Source organism: Nicotiana sylvestris, chromosome 6, assembly GCF_000393655.2.
Source record: "Nicotiana sylvestris chromosome 6, ASM39365v2, whole genome shotgun sequence".
NCBI lineage: Eukaryota > Viridiplantae > Streptophyta > Magnoliopsida > Solanales > Solanaceae > Nicotiana > Nicotiana sylvestris.
In genome coordinates, this window is record NC_091062.1 from 183,157,269 (window position 1) to 183,180,050 (window position 22,782).

Sequence of the window (22,782 nt, forward strand, 5' to 3'; positions counted from 1 at the left end):
AGGGAGGGTTTTGTTAGAGGTTTTGGTGAAGAGGTTTTGAGTATTTAAAGGCACGTCCATGGCGACTTTTGCGATAGTGACAGTCCGTACAGCGTGTACCCAGGTGTCACAATATGGAAATTCTAATTATATATTAAATATTAATTTAAATTATGTATACTAACAGTAAAAGTAATTTATACATTATCAGAGCAATTTTTATTGGTCATGGTTACATTTGTTTTTCCAATATAACTATATCAAACTTGTTTGTTACGAAAGGTTACTTGATATTCGATATAACTTGATAGTTTAAAAGTTTCATACACCGTAAATTGAATTTAGATCTCAATTTTATTTATTTTTTTGAATAAAATTTACAGCTTATATTAAAAAAAGTATTAGTATTAGCTATCATTTTTTATAAGAAAGGAATATTAAATGTTATAGAAAACTGTTTGACTTTTTTTAAAATGATAAGAGTAATAGAAATATTATTTTTTTAGCAGTGAAATTGTAGCAATACAAATTAAAGCACACTAGATTGGTGTTTGCACACTAATAACTTCACCCTATGTTATTCATGTACAAGGTCAAATCTCATCATAAGAAAGAAAAAACAATTCTCCTTTTCACGTTTTCTTCAAATTTGGCTGGCCGCATAACATAACAAATGTGATTATTTTACAAAAAGGTGTCATTATGGTGAAATTAAAAATATAAAAACGATAAAGTTTATTATATGTATTGCACATGAAACATCTGGTTAATAGGGAAGCTAATGCTAGCGTGGGCCAAAACCAATAATTAGCTGGATACTGGCACTTTCACATACTGTATTACTGTATAATATAAATCTTATTTAACCTTTAAAACAAAGAAGAAACCCTTTGTTAGTGTTAATTGCAAGGTTCTAATTCATCTGCTTAATTCCTTTTACACAGTTAACAAAAGCAGTAAGACTTAATTTTGCGCATGATCACTAGAATTCTGAGTAGTTTCCTATTAAGATATAAATTAATCTTTGTCGTTATATATTTCCCTGTAAGTAAAGTTTACATAAAATAACAAGCATGTTTAAAACAAAGGAATAATTAATAATCCTTAATTTTTCCTGTTTTATTGACAAAAATAAAAACTTTTTTTAAGTTTATTATTCAACTTTGGGAACAAACGTGATGGTAAAAAAAAATGTTACTAGTAGAAGTATGTACGAGATTGTTTTAGTTTAAGCAGAAATTTGAATCAAGCGAAGGGCAACTGAAAAAGGGGCAATTAAGATATGAAAATAAGGTCACTGGAAAACGAAACAACAATTAGGAGCCCCCATTTATGAAGTCAAAATAACAACACTTAATTTTATTATTTAAATAGTTTTTGCAAATTCCAAACCAGCTATCAATTTTAAAACAAACGAGGCCAATTTTATAATTCCTCTAAATGCATAAATATTAATTGTTCCCAAAGGCCAGAGCGCGCACCCCTAACTCCATAAAAAAACCCTGGGTTCTATTTTTGAATATAATGTTCTCTAAAAATAATAATAATAATAATAATAATAGAATGTTCTCTTTCAATAATTGGATTCTTTATTCTTCAGAGCATGAATCTGCATTAGAGAAAAGTAGTTAATTAGGTGTGAAAGAGAAGTTTCTTAAGAAATGTTTGTCAATGCTAAAGGGAGGGGTTGATTAGACAACTAATAGCTGTTTAATTAAGTTTTAAATGTTTAGCATATCTTATCTCATATCCATGAGTATATATGATTAAATAATTCTACCATGTGTTTTAGAGGATCCTAGGTGACACAGTGTCCCCTTAATTACAAATACAAATTATGTTTATACATGTTAATTATGTTGCACACTGCCAACTAATTGCAGCTGTTTCTATAATGTTTATATCACATAAAAATCGTACCATGATTGTCAAAATCAAAGCGTTTAATTTGTCGATAAAAATATTAATCTAATGAGGTGGATTCAGAATTTTAACTTTATGATTTCAGAATTCTCCACGCTCGTAAAAAGCTGTCTGTTATAGACAACTTCCTTTAGGACGTGAGAATGTCAAGTCTCGAGTGCTTAATAGTAGAATTTATACACTTTAAAAGATTATCCATATTGTTCAAAACGTTGTTGTATATGTTTGGACCTTATGTTGCTGGACTTTACTCTTCTCCCCGGGCTCGCGCCGCTCTATACCCAAAGCTTCAACTCAATCACTTGGACAGAGGGATTTGACCTACAAATTGCAGGTTTGGGTGCGAGAACGGTATCCATTGCATTGCCTGCTGCCCCTTCCCAATAATACGTGTTTATCAACCACCAGCTTACTACAAGAATGTATCACGATGAGAGTCAAAACAGTTAGTAATAACTTTCTTTTTTGTTGTGTCAACGTTACCTTTATATCTCCCTCGTCTAGTCGAGATTCCCTAAGAGAAAGGGATTCCGCATACAGAATCAAAAGACACCATCAAGTGACCAAATAGGCATGCATGTCTATGGGACTCTTACCACTTCCACTCATTCCAAAAGACACTTTCAATAATTTATTACTTCCTCTATCTTATTTTATGTGGTACAGTTTGATTAGATACAAAGTTTAGTAAAGAAAGAAATTTGTTTTGTAACGTGTTAAATAAAACAAATTAAAGATATTTGTGTCTTTATAAATTATCTCATTAAGGATAAAATAATAAGTTCAAAGCTAAGTTGTTTCTGAATATAGAAAGCTACCGCATAAATTGGGACAGAGGTAGTACTCGATTTAGATAGATTATAGTCGTCGGAGTATTTGTCAAACATGTCAAACATCCAGCTTATCTGACTAGACAATACTTGACACGTGTCCTTTCTTGAATGGTATACATGTTAAGTCCATTTTCACTAATATATTTTTCTTTATAAAAGTTGTGGTTTACTATTTTGTAAGATTTTGAAAATCAATCTCTGAACTCGCACAAAAGATTGAGAATTTTTTACCCTCATCTGTATGAGACGAATTAAGTGGTATTAAATAACAATGAGAGACGATGACTGACCTTTGCCAAATAAAATGCAAGAAAATTATGCTACTCCTAACTATGTTTTCTTTTTAAATGGAATCGATATATTTAAATGTACTGAGTTCTTTGCTCTTCAAATAATGTAACAGACACTGTTGACATTTTGAGAATATATATTGCTACTGCTTGGCTCCTTGGATTGCTCTATGGGTGCAAATTCAGTCAATTGTTACCTCATACTTCAACGCACACGAGAAGCCACATAAAGTACAGAGAAGCAGTGGACTTGTGATTGTTTATTCAATTTTTTTCATTTAACAAGCAGCTAAAATAAATAAATAACAAAATAATGACTTTAATAATTTTTAAAAAAAATTGAAAGTTTTTTTGTTTTTGTTTTGTAGATTCAGATGGATTGATCTTTGCTGTCATGCTCCTTCTTGTGCTAGTTAATGCTAAGACGATGTGTAATTAATACTCCCTCTATTTTAATTTATGTGAACTCATTTGACTGAGCACAAAGTTTAAGAAAAGAGAGAAGACTTTTAAACTTGTGGTGTAAAATGAGGCACATACATTTTGTTTGACTATAAATCATTACATAAAGGTAAATTGTTTCCAACTGGGGAAATGAGTCATTTTTTTGGCACGGATTAAAAAAGAAATAAGTTCACATAAATTGAAACATATGGATAGGGAAGGGAGTTTTAGTTTTCTTTGCCTCAAATAGTTTTGAAGTTCCTATCAAATCGACGATACATGTATATTCGTGTCAATAGATATATTATAATTATAAATATTATAGAATGAATTATGTTGAATCCAGATTGGCTGATTTCTTGAGCACTTTTCCAGATTTAATCTGAAACAGAATGTGGAGAATCAAAGTTGGGAACGTCCCAAATGCCACAAAACTCAAAAGGTCAAACGTAGTCGTGCCCCCATCTCATTCGTTATCTTTTACCAAACTATGATCACAATAAGAAAATATACTTTTGAAAGTTTCAAATGCCACCAGTACCAAATACGATTATTGATACATCACAGTTGAATGCAATTGATAAATTAAATTTACTGAATGCGATTATGAGAAAACGACTTATAAAGTTGAATGCGTTTATAAATTGCATTAATTGAATGCGATTTATTAATGCATTTATTGAATGTGATTTATAAATCGCATGTAAAGAAAACGACATATGAATTGACTTAGAAATCACATTGATCCCTTTTTAAAAGGAGAAATTAAAAATAGCCAGATTTACAAATGGTCGTTCAAAAATAGTCCAGTTTCAAAAGTAATCGAAATTTAGCCACTTTTCATGTAAAGATAAATCTGAACGGAAACAATGTTCAAAATCCGAAAAAATATTCCAGCATAATATACTGGAGTTTCAGTATATTATGTTGGAGCCAGCAAAATATACCGGTCCAGCATAATATGCTGGAAGTTTATATACAAGTGCACCGAACTCCAGTATATTATGCAGGACCGGTCTCTGTTGCAGCAAAATAATGACTATTTTTCATTGACTTGGTAAATGCTGGCTATTTTTGAATGACCAGTCTGAAAACTGGCTAGACTGTGCTATTTTTACCTTTTTAAAGGATACCTTTTCATGTAGAAATTGCACGGGGCGCCCTATTTGGTCGCCCCCATTTAACCTATACCAATTTTTTTAAAAACTTTTAACTTGTACCCACTTTTTAAACAACTTCAGGCCTTTTTTCCTCCTCATTCGTTTTCTTCTTGTTCTTCTATTAACAACTGAAAATTAAGACTTGGTCAAGTTTTTTTATAAATACAGACGACAATCTCAAGAAAGGAAGTTTCTTTTACTTGTCTGTTGCTTATGGTATTTTGTTCCCGACTTCTCACTAAGGAAAAGACAATCTTCAACTGCCAAATGACTCATTGCTTTGGATCAAGCAGGCCTTTAATAAAAAACAATTTCTCCTTAAACACTTAGTATTTGCAGTTTTGGACTCAACTGGTTGATGATATTCCCTAATTAATTTTTTTTTCTGTTTTGTTTTATAGCTAATCTTAGAAGGAAACACATATTCCCATTGTAAGCGTGAGCCATGGTTTTATATGTTCTTTCTTTTATGTTTTGGTTAGAGTCGCAAAAGTGAAAGAAACAAATACCTATGAACAAGGGGAGGATTACACTCATGGTGTAAATAGGTTAAAACTTCAGCTCTAGAGCTGAAGTTCGCCAGTTACAAACAAAAACTTCAGCTCTAGAGCTGAAGTTTGAGAGTTACAAAACAAAAACTTCAGCTCTAGACCTGAAGTTCGCCAGTTACAAACAAAAACTTCAGCTCTAGAGCTGAAGTTCGATAGTTACAAAACAAAAACTTCAGCTCTAGAGCTGAACTTCAGGTCCGGCTACTAGAATGCTGAAGTTTTGCGTGATTGCCTTTGCTACTTCAGCCCCGCACGCTGAAGTTATGCGAAAAAGCGGGTATGCTTGCAATTTTTTTTACAAAGCGAGCACAAGTTAAAACGTGACACAAAAAGCGAGTATAGATGCAAATGCCCCCTTTCCTAACTTACTTCAACGGCCCAAATCTTTGCGAAATTGTGCAAGTACCCACCTTTAACAGTTTTTTCTTTGTTAAACTTTTGCAGACAACGACAGTTTTACACTTCATTAGCAATTACTCGTAATAAGTAAAATTGGTAACATGAAAAGTAAGATAAGTGACCACCTATAGAACAACTTAACTCCATTGATAGTTTAAAATTTCTATTAACTTCTTAGTGAGTATAAGTAAAATTCTTTTTTATGCTGTTATGGTGACACAAATGTCGATTAGCAACATGACTAGCAAGAATCGTATTGATAGTAGTTGGTGCTGTACTATACTACACTACTTTGCCCTCGGGTTTCAAGCCTACAAGCTTTATTTGGGCTAAGAAGTTGGAGTTGTAGCCCATCTCATTAGCCTATCATAATAATGGATTTTAGCTTACATAAGAATCAACTGAAAAACACCTGTGTTCTACCAAGTTAGCCCGTCCTCTCTATGGGGCCTATTTGTGTCTACGACTGGTAGAAATGACACCAAGTAGCCATTTAAATAGGAATTTTTTCCGTTCTTATATAATATTTGAAATTTATTTACCAAAATTATCCTAGTTTTATATATTACCCGCTCTAAACAGGGATTACTTACAAATTATATACAATCAATTATTAGTGTCTTAAATTAGGGGATTCAATTACACTTTTTTCCTTTTTTCTCTCTTCTTCTCTTTCCCTATTCACTGCCGCCTCTCTCCATATACAAATCCATTATTCGTGCCTTAAATTAGGGATTCAGTTATACCTTCTTTTTTTTTCTCTCCTCTCCTCTTTTCCTATTCTCTGCTACCTCTCTCCATATACAACAGTTTGAGGGAGCTAATGCATAAATAATCTAATTACCAGACGTGTTAACTCATCAAGTAACTCCATAATTACTTCAAAAGTTGTACATAAACTATATTCGTAACTCCATTGTTTGGATTTAGTGCTCATTCTATTCATTACTTCATTATATTCATATACAGTAAATAATCCTATAGAGTGGAATCTATCAAGAAGTGATATTCTAGATTCAACGCCCATTGACCAAAAATTTGTGTTTATCCCTCAGCACCAAACCAAAACAATAGAGACATTGACGATAGACAACCCCTAAACCAGACAAGTAACTGTCGGAATATTCAAATTTGATATATCTACAACATATAAACTATAAATAAATGTTGGACTTTAAGCCATTGGGCTTTAAAGTAGAAGAAGTGTGAATTGGAAATGGAGGAAAATAAAATGGAGGGAAAATGAAAATTTGAAGAAGTGAACTTTTGTCTTGCACTTTGTCCCTCATTGGTGAGGGACAATCACATTTATGTGCTTATATATAGATTCACTTCTTAAAGCTCTTAAAAGGAGTTGAAGAGAATGAACCCTCGCGCCGCCGTCGTCGCTCGCTCGGCTTCGGCTTCGGATTTGTCAAATGATCGATAAGATTATTTTTGGACAAAATTTATTTAATTATTTAATAATTAATTAAATGCCAAACTGAAAATACGCCAGAACACTACTGAAAGTTTAGAGGGCCTCGCTGGCCGCGGTTCTGCCGCGACCGCGGTAGAATCGCGGCAGTCAGATTCAGAGAGGCTCTCTGGCCGCTTATTTTCTGAAAAGGCACCTTTCCAGACACCTCTTATGATATTTGCCTATAAATTCTGAGGCAAGGCTGTATCTTCCAGAATACGAAAAACACTCTAGAACTTCTTTCTTTCAGAATATACTGCATCCTAATTCGCAGTCTCTCTCTCTCAAATTCGTAAGTGTGATTTTGCTCCGTTCTTTGAGTTTATTGGTATCCTGCAGTTTGTATTGCCACTGTTGCAGGAAGGTTTATTCCGTTTTATCCTGGGAGGATTTAATCCACTACCTTGACAACGTGTGAGGGGGTTAAAATTCCTTAAGGACGCACAAGAAAATTGTGGACTCGGAATATTTCTGATTCTTTACTATTTTAAACATTTCTTTATTCTTCTAACAGTTTTTTAATTTTTTGTTTTAACACAGTAACGTTCACAAGCTTAAGGAATTTTAATTTACTAACGTTTCTGTGTTGATTATTAAACTGTTTTCTTAATACTTTGTTGGAGACTAAAGTTTTGTTGCTTTCTACTCCTATAATTGTTTCTGTCCGGTTTAAAGTACATAAAAACTTTGCCAGAATAATAAACGTACGGGTTTGAAGTATATAAAAACTTCACCATTGTTACGTGTTGTATGGTTGGTTTGGTATTCAGTTTGAAGATATCAAAAACTTCACTGATTAACAAGTTCCGTATTGTTTTCAACTTTACAGAAATATGACGAATGAAAACCAAACTAATGGAAGTGTTGCGGGAACGGTTGCTGATGTTACAAGCCGTTCTACTCCTGCTCATGCTATAGCACCGACAGAAAAACCCGAAAAGTTTTCCGGTATTGACTTCAAACGTTGGCAAATGAAGATGCTCTTCTATCTTACTATGTTGAGTTTGCAACGTTTCATCAAGGAGGATCCTCCAGTCATGGCTGAAAATACTCCGGATGATGAATGACTTGTTGTAACTGAAGCATGGAAACATTCTGATTTCTTGTGCAAAAACTACATATTGAGTTGTTTGGAAGATGGCTTGTACAATGTCTATAGTGTCATGGAAACTTCAAAAGCGTTATGGAATGCACTTGAGAAGAAGTACAAGACTGAGGATGCCGGACTTAAGAAGTTCGTGGCTGCAAGGTTTTTGGATTTCAAGATGATTGACACTAGGTCCGTCATAACTCAAGTCCAAGAATTACAAGTCATTGTGCATGACCTCCTTGCTGAAGGTATGACCCGAATCAATAATTTTATTAATAAGATTTATCTTATTATTAATTATGAATTTGTTATTGAAGGTATGGTCATAAATGAGGCCTTTCAAGTCGCTGCTTTCATTGAAAAGTTACCTCCGTTGTGGAAGGATTTTAAGAACTATCTTAAACACAAGCGGAAGGAGATGACACTAGAAGACTTGATTGTTCGTCTGAGGATAGAAGAAGACAACAAAAATGCTGAAAAGAAGTCACGTGGAAACTCAACAATAATGGGGGCAAACGTTGTTGAGGAGGCACCATAAAATAAGAAGAGGAAGAAGGCTTCCGGACCAAAGAATTACCCAAGCAAGAAAAAATTCAAGGGTAATTGCCACAATTGTGGAAGATCTGGGCATAAGGTCGTGGATTGTCGTGCGCCCAAGAATGATAAGAAGAAAAAGAATCAAGCTAACATGGTTGAAGATGAAATGGAGGACTTATGTGTCATGTTGTCTGAATGCAATTTGGTAGGAAATCCAAAAGAATGGTGGATAGATTCTGGAGCCACCCGCCATATTTGTGCTAACAAGGAGTTATTTTCTTTTTATGCCCCCGCAGGACCCGACGAGATAATCTTCATGGGAAATTCATCTACGGCCAAAATTGAAGGAGTTGGCAAGATTGCGTTGAAGATGACGTCGGGAAAAATAGTGACTCTAAATCAAGTCCTCCATGTTCCAGAAATTCGCAAGAATCTTGTGTCTACCTCACTTCTTGTCAAGAATGGATTCAAATGTATTTTTGTTTCTAATAGTGTTGTACTTAGTAAGAACGATGTATATGTAGGAAAAGGTTACCTAAATGAGGGCCTTTTTAAGCTAAATGTAATAGCAGTTCCTATCAATAAAGTGAATGTTTCTTCTTACTTACTTGAGTCAAACACTTTATGGCATTCGCGTTTAGGTCACGTAAACTTCAAAACATTGCGGAAGATGATAAATCTAGAAGTATTGCCAAAATTTGATTGCATTAATTCCAAATGTCAAATATGTGTGGAATCAAAGTATGCTAAGCATCCTTATAAGTCTGTTGAAAGGAATTCAAGTCCTTTAGACTTAATTCACACAGATATTTGCGACATGAAGTCAACACCATCTCGCGGTGGGAAAAAGTATTTTATTACTTTTATTGACGATAGCACGAGATACTGCTATGTTTATTTACTTAATAGTAAAGATGAGGCAATTAATGCTTTCAAGCAATACAAGAGTGAAGTTGAAACGCAACTAAACAAAAAGATCAAAATGATAAGAAGTGATAGGGGTGGCGAATATGAATCTCCTTTTGAAGAAATTTGTTTGGAAAATGGCATTATTCACCAAACAACTGCCCCTTACTCTCCACAATCTAATGGAATTGCGGAGAGGAAGAATCGAACATTGAAGGAGATGATGAATGCATTGCTAATAAGTTCTGGCTTACCACAAAACTTGTGGGGGGAAGCTATACTTACAGCTAACCGGATAATCAACCGTGTACCTCATAGTAAAACACAGTCCATTCCTTATGAAAAGTGGAAAGGAAGGAAGCCTAGCTTGAAATACTTCAAAGTGTGGGGGTGTTTAGCTAAGGTACAAGTTCCTAAACCTAAAAGGGTTAAGATAGGTCCAAAAACGGTTGATTGTGTGTTTATTGGATATGTAACCAATAGCAAGGCATATCGTTTTCTGGTTCATAAATCAGAAAATCCTGAGATTCACATTAATACGATAATAGAATCAGATAATGCTGAATTCTTTGAAACTATTTATCCGTATAAAAAGGAAAGTGAAGTGACCTGCCAAAAGTCAAAACGACCTCGGGAGGAAATAACAGATGGTATGCCTAATGAAGAAAATCCAAGAAGAAGTAAACGTCAAAGGATATCTACTTCATTCGGTCCAGATTTTCTGACTTTCCTGTTAGAAAATGAGCCTCGTACCTTCAAGGATGCAATGTCTTCCTTAGAGGCACAATATTGGAAAGAAGCTGTCAATAGTGAAATAGAATCCATATTGAGCAACCATACCTGAGAATTGGTTGATCTTCCTCCAGGTAACAAAACGTTGGGTTCTAAATGGATTTTCAAGAAGAAAATGAAGGACGATGGTACTATTGACAAATACAAGGCAAGACTTGTTGTCCAAGGATTTAGACAACGAGAAGGTCTTGACTATTTTGACACATACTCGCCGGTAACAAGAATTACATCCATTTGGATGCTAATAGCGTTAGCCGCCTTGTATGGTCTTCAAATCCATCAAATGGATGTAAAAACAACATTCTTAAATGGTGATCTTGAGGAAGAAATTTACATGAACCAACCTGAAGGGTTTGTGGTTCCGGGAAAAGAAAAGAAGGTGTGTAGACTTGTCAAGTCCCTTTATGGACTAAAACAAGCACCCAAGCAATGGCATGCGAAATTTGACCAAACAATGTTGTCAAATGGTTTTAAGATTAATGAATGTGATAAATGTGTTTACATTAAGTACGTTCCAAATCATATAGTCATTGTTTGCTTATATGTTGATGATATGCTAATAATGAGCAAAGACATTGCCGACATTCAAGCTACTAAGCGTATGCTTGCTAGTAAGTTTGATATGAAAGACTTAGGAGTTGCCGATGTAATTCTAGGAATTAAAATCCAGAGGACTCCTCAAGGTCTAGCTTTGTCTCAATCACATTACGTGAAAATGGTACTTGAAAAATTCAAACACTTGGAATTTAGAAGTGCAAGGACTCCAATTGACTTAAACCATCATCTTATGAAGAATAAAGGCGAAAGTACGTCTCAATTGGAGTATGCTCGTGTGTTGGGAAGTCTAATGTACATCATGAACGCCGGGAGGCTGACTTTGCATAAACAGCCACCTTTGGGTCATTTTTAAGATTTTGACCAGTTGGCCCACACAGCCTTAAAAATCTTCGTCCCCGAGGCGTTGAAAGTCCGTGTTTGCAATATTGACTTTTCTAATTCGAAAAATGATAAAAAGAGTCATAAATAAGTCGGGTGATGCTGTTTTGTCAAAAATAGCCGAATGTTTCCGAGAGGGACGCCGGAAGGCTGACTTTGCATAAACAGCCACTTTTTTTGGGTCCTGTTTAGGATTTTGGTCTAGTTGACCCACACAGCCCTATAAATCTTCGTCCCCGAGGCGCTGAAGGGCCATGTTTGCAACATCAGGTTTTTAGTATAATTTGAAAAGAAAAAAAAGAGTCAGCGGTCAGGTGAATACCGTTTGGATTTTTTTTTAGTCAAAATAACCCGAGCCAACTTCGGCCGCGTCTTAAACCGTTCTTGCCGAAATAACCTTAGAGTATCTGTCAGTTGTCGAAAGGTTATTTTCGTAAAAGAATGGACAAGTGTGTAAAGTGTCCTAAAATAATCCTCCCCGGCCTCAAATTCATGTGAAAGTTGGAGGGGGCCACATTTGCAAAAATAACCGTTTGGTTGCATTTGTCAAACGGGGAAAGAAATTGGCCGTTTGTAAATCTTTTAATTAGAATATGTGGGTTGTTTGATTTTCCAGCTTGTAGGTCATCTTCAAACCTTTGAAACTCAGTTTGTTTTAACATGAAAATTGAAAAAAAAATGTTTAGCATTGTTTATCTTTTATTGGGTCCGAACTACGCTCGGTCTGATTCATGCGGGGTCATGATACGTAGGCAATCTCCATAAGATTCGACCACCACCAAAATAAAAAAAATATAAAAAAATATAATAATAAATAAATAAAAGAGAGTGTGGAAGATTTTCAGGGGGGCACAATTGTCTAACTGCTTAGGTACATTGTATCTCTGATACATGATTGTCTGTCCAATGCCCTAACACTAACGTGATGGCTTCCCTTTGATGTGTCCATATATAGAAAGTGGTTGGTTGTGGTAACTCCTCCCTGCAAAGCAAAATCAAAGGACAATGGCTCAGAACCGCAGAACCGAGTGGATCGGTACTGATGACCGACAACAATTGGTCGAACAGAACAACAGGTTGGTAGAAGAAGTGAAAATGCTGAGACAGCATGTGGCAGACATGTATCAGGCATGGATAACGGGAAAAGCACCACCCCCTCCACCGCCAAGCCTCTTGAACTCGGTCATTTCCCAAGCACCCAACACCATAATGGAAGATTCTCCATACTCTCCATCCCAACCCATTTATGGCAGCTTTCCCAGCTATCCGAGTAGCTCCATCACTCTTCAATGTTTCTCCGCTCCCCAACACCACTTCTTTCCCCGTGACCTCAAAAGCCATACCTCACTTCCCAGGTACCCGACTCCACGAAATGCTTACCCACCCATACAAGCCTACCAAAAGCCATCTGGATCAGGTTTCCGGCCCTGTCAACATGCAAGAATGAAGAGGTTGCTGAAACGAGAAAAGGCTCTCACCCCTATCGGGGTATCTTATGCCAGTCTGTTTGAAAGGCTAAGGCATGCTGGCTCGATTGAACCACTCCCCGCATGTACTCCAAATCCACTTGCAAGGAGCTTTGATCCGGCAGCGCGATGCGCCTACCACTCCAATGTCATAGGGCACAACATTGAGAGCTGTCATAGTTGGAGAAGGGAAGTAGAGAAAATGATCCGAGAAGGGCGGGTTGTGATTAATAACAGTGACATGGAGCACTCGAACCCCCTCGAGAACTTGCCGACGGAGGTTGATGAGATTGAAGCTGGTAATGGTCTCGGCAGTATTGATGCAAAGCTCAGTGGCTAAAATGCCAATTTTGATAAAGTGGGAGGACGTTTCGTTCCTTGGTCAGCAAGAGAGAAGCTTGTGGTGGCTCATTTTGTTGTCATTTCTGTTGTTCGGATTATTAGGGTTATAAGTCGGATGTTGTCTTGTCCAGTTTGTTTTAGGATTTTGTTCTGGATTGTTTTGTTTGTTTTGTTATTTAAACCATTTCACCGGTAGTCTAATACAAAATCCGGTCTTTTATTATTTCCAGTCATCTTTTTGTTTAGTCCTTTTATCATTTTTGTTCAATGCCGATTCTAGGGACATGACATGCGCACCCAGTTTGGGCCTAGTCTTAAAAGTTAATCATAAAACCCTGAGAAGGTGATCAAAGCATTTAAAGGAAATAAGAACGGTTTGAGATTATTTGGAGCCCGAGTCATGTGGAACTGGGGCAAACACAAAGAAAACCGTTAAATAAAGATTCGCCTAAATTGGCATGAGGGTCGTTCATAATAAAAGAGAATGAGAGTGTCGCCCAACGGTGCTTTAGAAGTGACAAATGAACAAACATATGTTTAACATAATTGTCAAGCCCAGCACCGTCGGAAGAGACTATAAATCTATTGTTTGTTGTGTTGTTTGCATTTGGCATGTTTTGAAGACTGGAATGACGAAGGCATTTTGTTCTGCTACCTAAACACTTTATCCTTCGTTACCCCTTTTTGAGCCTTACTTATTTTTCTTTCATACCCCTCGTTCGGAATCAGTAAAAACGACTAGAAAACGCGAGCATGGCATGAAAACATGAAAAAAAAAACAACAAAACGAAAAAGAAAAGAAAAGAAAAATGGTAACAAAAAAAAAAGTCAAATGAATCAAGAGGAATTGGGAACTACGTTTGACCTGATTCCTCAAAGAGGATACGTAGGCGCTTCACGGCTCGGTCATAGTTTTGAAAATATATAAATCAATCAAGTAAAATATCCCCAAGCAAGAAACTGGGGCAAAAGTTGCGTTTGTGGTAAATAAATCTAGTTCCGAAAGTTGTAACTAATAACCCAGAATTAATGCTTTTTTGAGCCTTTAATACCTTTTTTTTTCTAGCCCTATCCAAAACCCACATTACGGTCCAAAGAAAGACCTTCTGACCAGTCTTCAAAAGATGCCAAGTCAGACAAATGAGAGTCTTACCGGCGAACATAACATTCTGTTCCACAGCAGAAAGGACTCTAATCTCCAGCAGAGAGAGTCATACCGGCAACACTCCAAATCCCCAGCTGGAAAGTGATACAAATGAGAGAGTCATATCGGTGAAAACCTTCACAGGCACCATAAGGCGATGAAAGCTAAGAGAAGAACAAAAAATGAGAGAGACTTGATAGTGAAAACCCTTTGGGCACTACAAGTCGAATAAGATTAAGAATCCAATGGGGAATCGCCAATTGAAGATCTTGAAAAATGATTGACGGTAGAGGATAGGCCACATACGCATGTCATGGCCATTAGAGTCGGTATCTGCGTTTGATAGGTTTTTATTTATAGTTTCTTTTGTAAAAGAGTCATCATTTCCTTTGTCTTTTATTTTGTTTCTTTTATCTTTCTCCTTTCATAGAAAAACTCCCCAATAGAGTCTGTCTGGTCATAACAAGTGTGAATTGACTTCAAAATATGTCATCAGCTTCCCAATTATACAAAATGAGATCTGACTAGTGCATCCAAATGGTGTAGTCAGCGAGGAACAAACGCGAGGCCAGTGTCAAGAAAATATCCCCAGCAAAAGGGAATTGACAAAAGGATTGACGAGTGTCAAAAGGGATATCCTTGCCAAAACCAAAGTTATAAACCTCAAGGTCAAAGCCAGTGGGAAAATCAAGGAGAGCAATGAGCATGATTTGGGAAATTCATACTAGGACTAAAAGGTCGGGGAAATGTCAGCTTCCGAGTTATGTCACAAAAGAAGACGGATATCCCCAGCAGGAAGGGATTATCCCCAGCACATAATATCATCCCCAACAAGCTGTGGAACGCAGAGCAAGGAAGGAGAAAGGGAAAAGCCATCCCAGTAGGGGTATCACAACCAACCACCATGTTTTAAACTAACAAATTTTGTTTGATTTGAAACAGGTAAAGGAAATGGCATTGATGCCAGAAATGCATGCCGCAAGGGATATTATCAAACTGGGGCAGAAAATTTTCCTTCCGCTTAGAAAATTTTCTGGAAGTCAGGTACCCATGCGGGAAAGAATAAAGATAACGCCAGTCTCAAGGGAAGTGGTCTTAGAACCAGTGTTGCCCCCAACATAATAAGTTCTATGGAGGAAGTTGTTCCCCAGCAAAGGGATGAAACTTGAGCTCAGTGAAGCACTAGTTCTGAAAGAATCAGAATCCCCCAACAGTGTTATCCTCGACAGCGTTATCCCCAGCTGATAACATTTTACCCCCCCAACAGGTAAGTAAATAATTCCCCAACAGTGTTATCCCCAGCAAGTATTCGAGGTAAGACATTTTCAAGTCTTAAGGATATTTTGGGTTCATCCGCCCTCAAATAGGATATTTTGGGTTCATCCGCCCTCGAACAGGATATTTTGGGTTCATCCGCCCTCGAACAGGATATTTTGGGTTCATCCGCCCTCGAATAGGATATTTTGGGTTCATCCGCCCTCGAATAGGATATTTTGGGTTCATCCGCCCTCGAATAGGATATTTTGGGTTCATCCGCCCTCGAATAGGATATTGTGGGTTCATCCGCCCTCGAATAGGATATTGTGGGTTCATCCGCCCTCGAATAGGATATTTTGGGTTCATCCGCCCTCAAATAGGATATTTTGGGTTCATCCGCCCTCGAACAGGATATTTTGGGTTCATCCGCCCTCGAATAGGATATTTTGGGTTCATCCGCCCTCGAATAGGATATTTTGGGTTCATCCGCCCTCGAATAGGATATTTTGGGTTCATCCGCCCTCGAATAGGATATTTTGGGTTCATCCGCCCTCGAACAGGATATTTTGGGTTCATCCGCCCTCGAATAGGATATTTTGGGTTCATCCGCCCTCGAATAGGATTTTATTTTCAAAGTTGTTGTTGAAGCCAGGCGCCCACCTGAATAACGAAAGGAATACTTTTCTTGTCTGTCCATTGCATATTTTAGGTGCCCACCTGTATAACAAGGGAATACATTCCACACCTTTGCCAATAGGAGACGCACTTCCTAAGTCTAGTTCTGCCAATAGGAGACGCACTTCCTAAGTTAGTTTCACCCATAGGAGACGCATTTCCTCCTAAGTTTAGTTTTACCCATAGGAGACGCATTTCCTCCTAAGTTTAGTTTTACCCACAGGAGACGCATTTCCTCCTAAGTTTAGTTTTACCCATATGAGACGCATTTCCTCCTAAATTTAGTTTACCCATAGGAGACGCATTTCCTCCTAAGTTTAGTTTACCCATAGGAGACGTATTTCCTCCTAAATTTACTTTTACCCATAGGAGACGCATTTCCTCCTAAGTTTAGTTTACCCATAGGAGACGCATTTCCTCCTAAGTTAGCATTGAAGTTGGGAGCCCGCCCATATAATAGAGGCATACATTTCTGTCATTTTACTTTCAGTTCTAGGTCGCCCACCAGTAAAATGCGGGAATACATTTCAGTTCTAGGTCGCCCACCAGTAAAATGCGGGAATACATTTCAGTTCTAGGTCGCCCACCAGTAAAATGCGGGAATACTTTCTGTTCTAGGTCGCCCACCAGTAAAATGCGGGAATACATTTCAGTTCTAGGTCGCCCACCAGTAGAATGCGGGAATACATTTCAGTTCTAGGTCGCCCACCAGTAAAATGCGGGAATACATTTCAGTTCTAGGTCGCCCACCAGTAGAATGCGGGAATACATTTCAGTTCTAGGTCGCCCACCAGTAAAATGCGGGAATACATTTCAGTTCTAGGTCGCCCACCAGTAGAATGCAGGAATACTTTTAAGTTCTAGGTCGCCCACCAGTATAATGCGGGAATACTTTCTGTTCTAGGTCGCCCACCAGTAAAATGCGGGAATACATTTCAGTTCTAGGTCGCCCACCAGTAAAATGCGGGAATACATTTCAGTTCTAGGTCGCCCACCAGTAAAATGCGGGAATACATTTCAGTTCTAGGTCGCCCACCAGTAGAATGCGGGAATACATTTCAGTTCTAGGTCGCCCACCAGTAAAATGCGGGAATACATTTCAGTTCTAGGTCGCCCACCAGTAAAATGCGGGAATACATTTCAGTTCTAGGTCGCCCACCAGTAGAATGCGGGAATACTTTTAAGTTCTAGGTCGCCCACCAGTATAATGCGGGAATACTTTCTGTTCTAGGTCGCCCACCAGTAGAATGCGGGAATACATTTCAGTTCTAGGTCGCCCACCAGTAAAATGCGGGAATACATTTCAGTTCTAGGTCGCCCACCAGTAAAATGCGGGAATACATTTCAGTTCTAGGTCGCCCACCAGTAGAATGCGGGAATACTTTTAAGTTCTAGGTCGCCCACCAGTATAATGCGGGAATACTTTCTGTTCTAGGTCGCCCACCAGTAAAATGCGGGAATACATTTCAGTTCTAGGTCGCCCACCAGTAAAATGCGGGAATACTTTCTGTTCTAGGTCGCCCACCAGTAAAATGCGGGAATACATTTCAGTTCTAGGTCGCCCACCAGTAGAATGCGGGAATACTTTTAAGTTCTAGGTTGCCCACCAGTATAATGCGGGAATACTTTCTGTTCTAGGTCGCCCACCAGTAAAATGCGGGAATACATTTCAGTTCTAGGTCGCCCACCAGTAAAATGCGGGAATACTTTCTGTTCTAGGTCGCCCACCAGTAAAATGCGGGAATACATTTCAGTTCTAGGTCGCCCACCAGTAAAATGCGGGAATACTTTCTGTTCTAGGTCGCCCACCAGTAAAATGCGGGAATACATTTCAGTTCTAGGTCGCCCACCAGTAGAATGCGGGAATACTTTTAAGTTCTAGGTCGCCCACCAGTATAATGCGGGAATACATTTCAGTTCTAGGTCGCCCACCAGTAAAATGCGGGAATACTTTCTGTTCTAGGTCGCCCACCAGTAAAATGCGGGAATACATTTCAGTTCTAGGTCGCCCACCAGTAAAATGTGGGAATACATTTCAGTTCTAGGTCGTCCACCAGTAAAATGCGGGAATACATTCATGTTCTAGGTCGCCCACCAGTAAAATGCGGGAATACTTTCAGCTCTAGGTCGCCCACCAGTATAATGCGGGCATACATTTCATAATTTTGCATTGAAGCAACTTTTTAGTCTTGTATTACAGAGTTTGGAATCAGTAACCCCACCGGAAGGCGGAAGGTTACAACAGGAATCCCCAGCAGTAAACAATAAAGCTGTCACACCTCCTTTTTCCGCCCCCGCGAGGGTACAAGGAGTTTTTTCCAATTAAAGGACAATCGAAACGGGATTTATTTATTTATTTCAGAGTCGCCACTTGGGAGATTTAGGGTGTCCCAAGTCACCAATTTAATCCCGAATCGAGGAAAAGAATGACTCCATATTACAGTCAGCGTACCAGAAATCCGGATAAGGAATTCTGTTAACCCGGGAGAAGGTGTTAGGCATTCCCGAGTTCCGTGGTTCTAGCACGGTCGCTCAACTGTCATATTTGGCTTATTTATCTGATTTTAATACAATTATGAACCGATGTGCCAATTTTAACTCTTTACCACTTTATTATTATTATTATTATTTTAAAAAAAAATTGTGAACATCGTTTAAAACATGTCTTTGGATTACGTTAATAATAGTTTAAGTATTTTTATAATTTAGTTTTAGAAAAAATAAAAGAAGAAAAGAGAGCGAAAATATAAAGAAAGTCGGAATTAGGCCTCTTCTTCAATTTCAAGACATAGGCCCAAAAAATGGCCCAATCTTCCCTACGACCCAGTCCATTTCGAACTGGGTCGACCCAGTCCATAACCCAAAAGACCCAATACCCCTATCTTGCATTTCAAAGACACAAAACAAAACAAAAAAAAAAAAATCCTAAAAATGACCTAAGTCATCCGCCCCCCCTATCATTCTTCTTCTTCTTTTCTTCTTTCTTCTCCAAACTCTAAAACACACATCCATGGCTGCCATGGCTAAGCTCCAGCAGCTTAATCTCCTTCGACACAAGCGCACACACCACCAAGAAGCCCATCTTCTCCATGTCAAGCTCAAAAGGCTCGTCCATGGCTGCGTCTTCGTCGTCAACCCATCGCCATGTTTGTTGCTTTTTCTTGCTGCCTCTGCGTCGTCCATGGCTTCCCGAACTGCTGCTCCATTTTCTCCATAAGCTGCTGAACGCAGCAGCAGTAGACGACCAGCTGCTGCCCGTGTCCAGCTGCGACGAGCAGCCATGGCTGTCCGCGACGCTGCCGCTGCTCCTCCTTCCTCCGCCGCTGCTTCTACTTCTTCTTCGTCTTCGTCGTCCTTCGTTCGAGCTTTGGTCGAGGCTTGGACAGATTTGTTTACAATCAAAGTTCGTCGTTGATTCATCTCCGGTTAGTTGTTTTTGAGTTTTATTTTTGTTCATATTTTGTTTGATATTTTCCGGATCCAAAATCGTTAAATGATTTAATCCTTGTTTTGTTCGTTGTTCATCTTTGAAATAATTTTCTATTGTGTTCATGTTGTTTGTTAAATTAATTTTCAGATTTCAAAATAGAAGTTTAATTAGTTGTTTTCATGTTTATTTCATGTTTGTATTATTGTTTAAGTAAGTATTTGTTAGTTTGATGTTTGTTAGATTCAAATTGAAATTTAATCAACTATTTCTTCAATTTGTTTCATGTGTTTATGTATTGTTAGAAATTGTTAATATTGTTAAGTTCAAGTTTAAGTTCATAATTGTTTCTTCGTCGATCTTGTTATTTGTTTAAAGAATTTAGTTGTATTAAAGGAATATATTGTTTTAATCGTTTAATCCGTCATGTTTGTTGTCTTAAAATAGATTCATTCATGTTCATACTTTGTTTGGATGATCTTGAATCCGAATTTTATATAGTTTGATTTCTTGTTTACCATTTATGATTATTGCTTGAATTGTTCTCATAATCTTGTTTTAAGTTTAATATAAGAATTGTTTGTTGTAATGTTGTTAGAGTTGATTTTAAGTTCAATATGATTGAATTTAGAAATCTTCATACTTTGATTGTTGTTGTTGTTGAATCCGAAAATAGGATTGTTTGTTGCTAAAATATTGTTCAATCAAATTTTAGTTGTTCTTTGTTGTTCAATTCGTGTTCATGTGATTTGTTGTTGAAATGTTGTTAAAATCGTGTTCATGTGATATTGTTGTTATGATGTTCATCCATGTTCATATTGTTGTTTGAACATTGTTAGAAATTGATCATATTGTCTATATTTTGGTTAAGTTTGATTAATTGATGTGTTATAGCTGATGGGTAGTTTGGTAAATTTGTAGTACGTTTAGGGGTAGTTTGGTAATTTCAGTAAGGTCGGAAGGGGTAGTTTAGGAATTGTACATTTTGAAATTGTTTATTTGAAGCATGGGGGACAAAATGAAATGGGGTGGGTTGTGATATGATTATTTAATATAAAGGGGGGACAAGATTTAAATTAAAGGGGAATCTTGCATTATTTTAAATAAAGCATGGGGGACAAAATATAATGGGGTGGTGTGATATGTTTATTTAATGTAATGGGGATGAGTGGAAAGATAATGGGTTGGGTAGAGAAAAAGTATTGATTTAATTGATTAAAAGGTTTATGAGATGTGTTATATATGTGAAGTCTTGAAGAAAAAAGAACAAGAATACAGATAGAGAAAAACACACAGAGACAGATACGAGAGAAAAAAAACACAGATAAGAGAAACGAATTTGAAAGAAAAAATAAGAGAGAGAAAAAAGGCTGAACATTTAAGAGGGAGAAAATTCCGAAAAATATTTAAACTTTCAAAAATAAAAACTAAAAAAAATATTCTGCTTTCTTTCATTGTTTGAAATCAGAATTAATTGTTGTTTCATCAAAGCTTGAAGCTTTTGTTTTTGGGATTACTACTCCACCGGTCTGTTACTGGGTTGTTACTGTTGCTGGGCAGTTGTTGTTGCTGTATTGTTATTACTGTTGCTGATTCTCATCTTCATTTTCTTTTGCTTCCAATATCAGGTACACAACTGACACGCTGGTTATTGTAATCCGAAATATGAAGCATGAATACATATGAAGAATGAAATTTTGAAGTTTTAATTTTGTTTTTCTTTATTCATTTTGTTGATTGTATTTAAGCTATTTCATGTATTACTAAATAATAATTGGAATAAGAAAAAATAACATAAGTTAGTCTTTAATGAATCAGTTCGGCAAAACAGGTTAATTCACTAGTTATGAAGGCTTCAAGATTATAGGTTGATCATGAACAAGTAGCTAAATTTAGCTAAGACACGAATTTAAATTAAACATCGTAAATTAGGCATTAAGGCATGACTTGAGCTTAAGCAAGATTAAGAGAACGTTTAAGTCTAATAAACTTTCTAATAAGCTTTAGTAATTATGGTTAAATCTAGTTTCAAATGATTGTGAATAATTAATCTCAATAATTTTTTTTTAAAAAAATAACAATGCTGAGTTTTAATCTAGCTATATTTGTTTATTTTGAATATTAGTTGTTGAATTTTTATTTTATTTATAATTTCGAAATTAAGAGTGAAATTCTTTTTTCATCAATATTTGTATTAATCAAGCAATTAGCATGTCATGTCTTCTTAAATAATAAAAGCTAGTAATAAATTAGGATTTTCTTTCTTTATTTTAGAGACTCATTTTTATAGAAAAATGTAGTCGTTTTAAGATTTGTCCAAATAAATGAGATGAGCCTCGCTTAATGAAATGTATAGATTGCGGGGCCCTCAATAAATGTACATTTAATCGCTTAGAATTAGGGAGGAGCCGTTTTAGCAAATTTCACGGCCCTACCCAAAATAATGATACGCTAGACTCTTTAGGCGCGATTTAATTAATTTTACCTTTTTAAACTCGGATGCGCATTTCATGCGACCCAAATCTAAATCCTAAAACATTGAATAAAAATGTGTTCCGGATTGCGGGTGCATTTCATGTGACGTAATCCAAAGACATGTTTTAAACGATGTTCACAATTTTTTTTAAAATAATAATAATAATAATAAAGTGGTAAAGAGTTAAAATTGGCACATCGGTTCATAATTGTATTAAAATCAGATAAATAAGCCAAATATGACAGTTGAGCGACCGTGCTAGAACCACGGAACTCGGGAATGCCTAACACCTTCTCCCGGGTTAACAGAATTCCTTATCCGGATTTCTGGTACGCTGACTGTAATATGGAGTCATTCTTTTCCTCGATTCGGGATTAAATTGGTGACTTGGGACACCCTAAATCTCCCAAGTGGCGACTCTGAAATAAATAAATAAATCCCGTTTCGATTGTACTTTAATTGGAAAAAACTCCTTGTACCCTCGCGGGGGCGGAAAAAGGAGGTGTGACAACAAGTAATCCCAACAAGCATCACTGGGTGGCTATGAAACGAGTTCTGGGATATTTAGATTATACCCAAGACTACGCTTTGCACTACAATAAATATCCTGCGGTTATTGAAGGATATAGTAATGCTAATTGGATAATCGGTGTAGACGCGTGATTTTTGACCCTCCCCGAGAATTTTCACATTTTT

General features: G+C 36.9%; 1 protein-coding gene across 1 annotated transcript; it reads left to right on the plus strand.

Annotated features, from left to right (window-relative positions):
• The first annotated feature begins 8,101 nt into the window (after positions 1–8,101).
• LOC138871779 (uncharacterized) lies at positions 8,102–8,666 on the plus strand. The gene is made up of 2 exons (XM_070149680.1): positions 8,102–8,376; positions 8,446–8,666. Exons 1-2 carry the CDS (start codon positions 8,202–8,204, stop codon positions 8,664–8,666), a joined length of 396 nt encoding a protein of 131 aa, XP_070005781.1. The 5' UTR covers positions 8,102–8,201.
• The last annotated feature ends 14,116 nt before the right edge of the window (positions 8,667–22,782 follow it).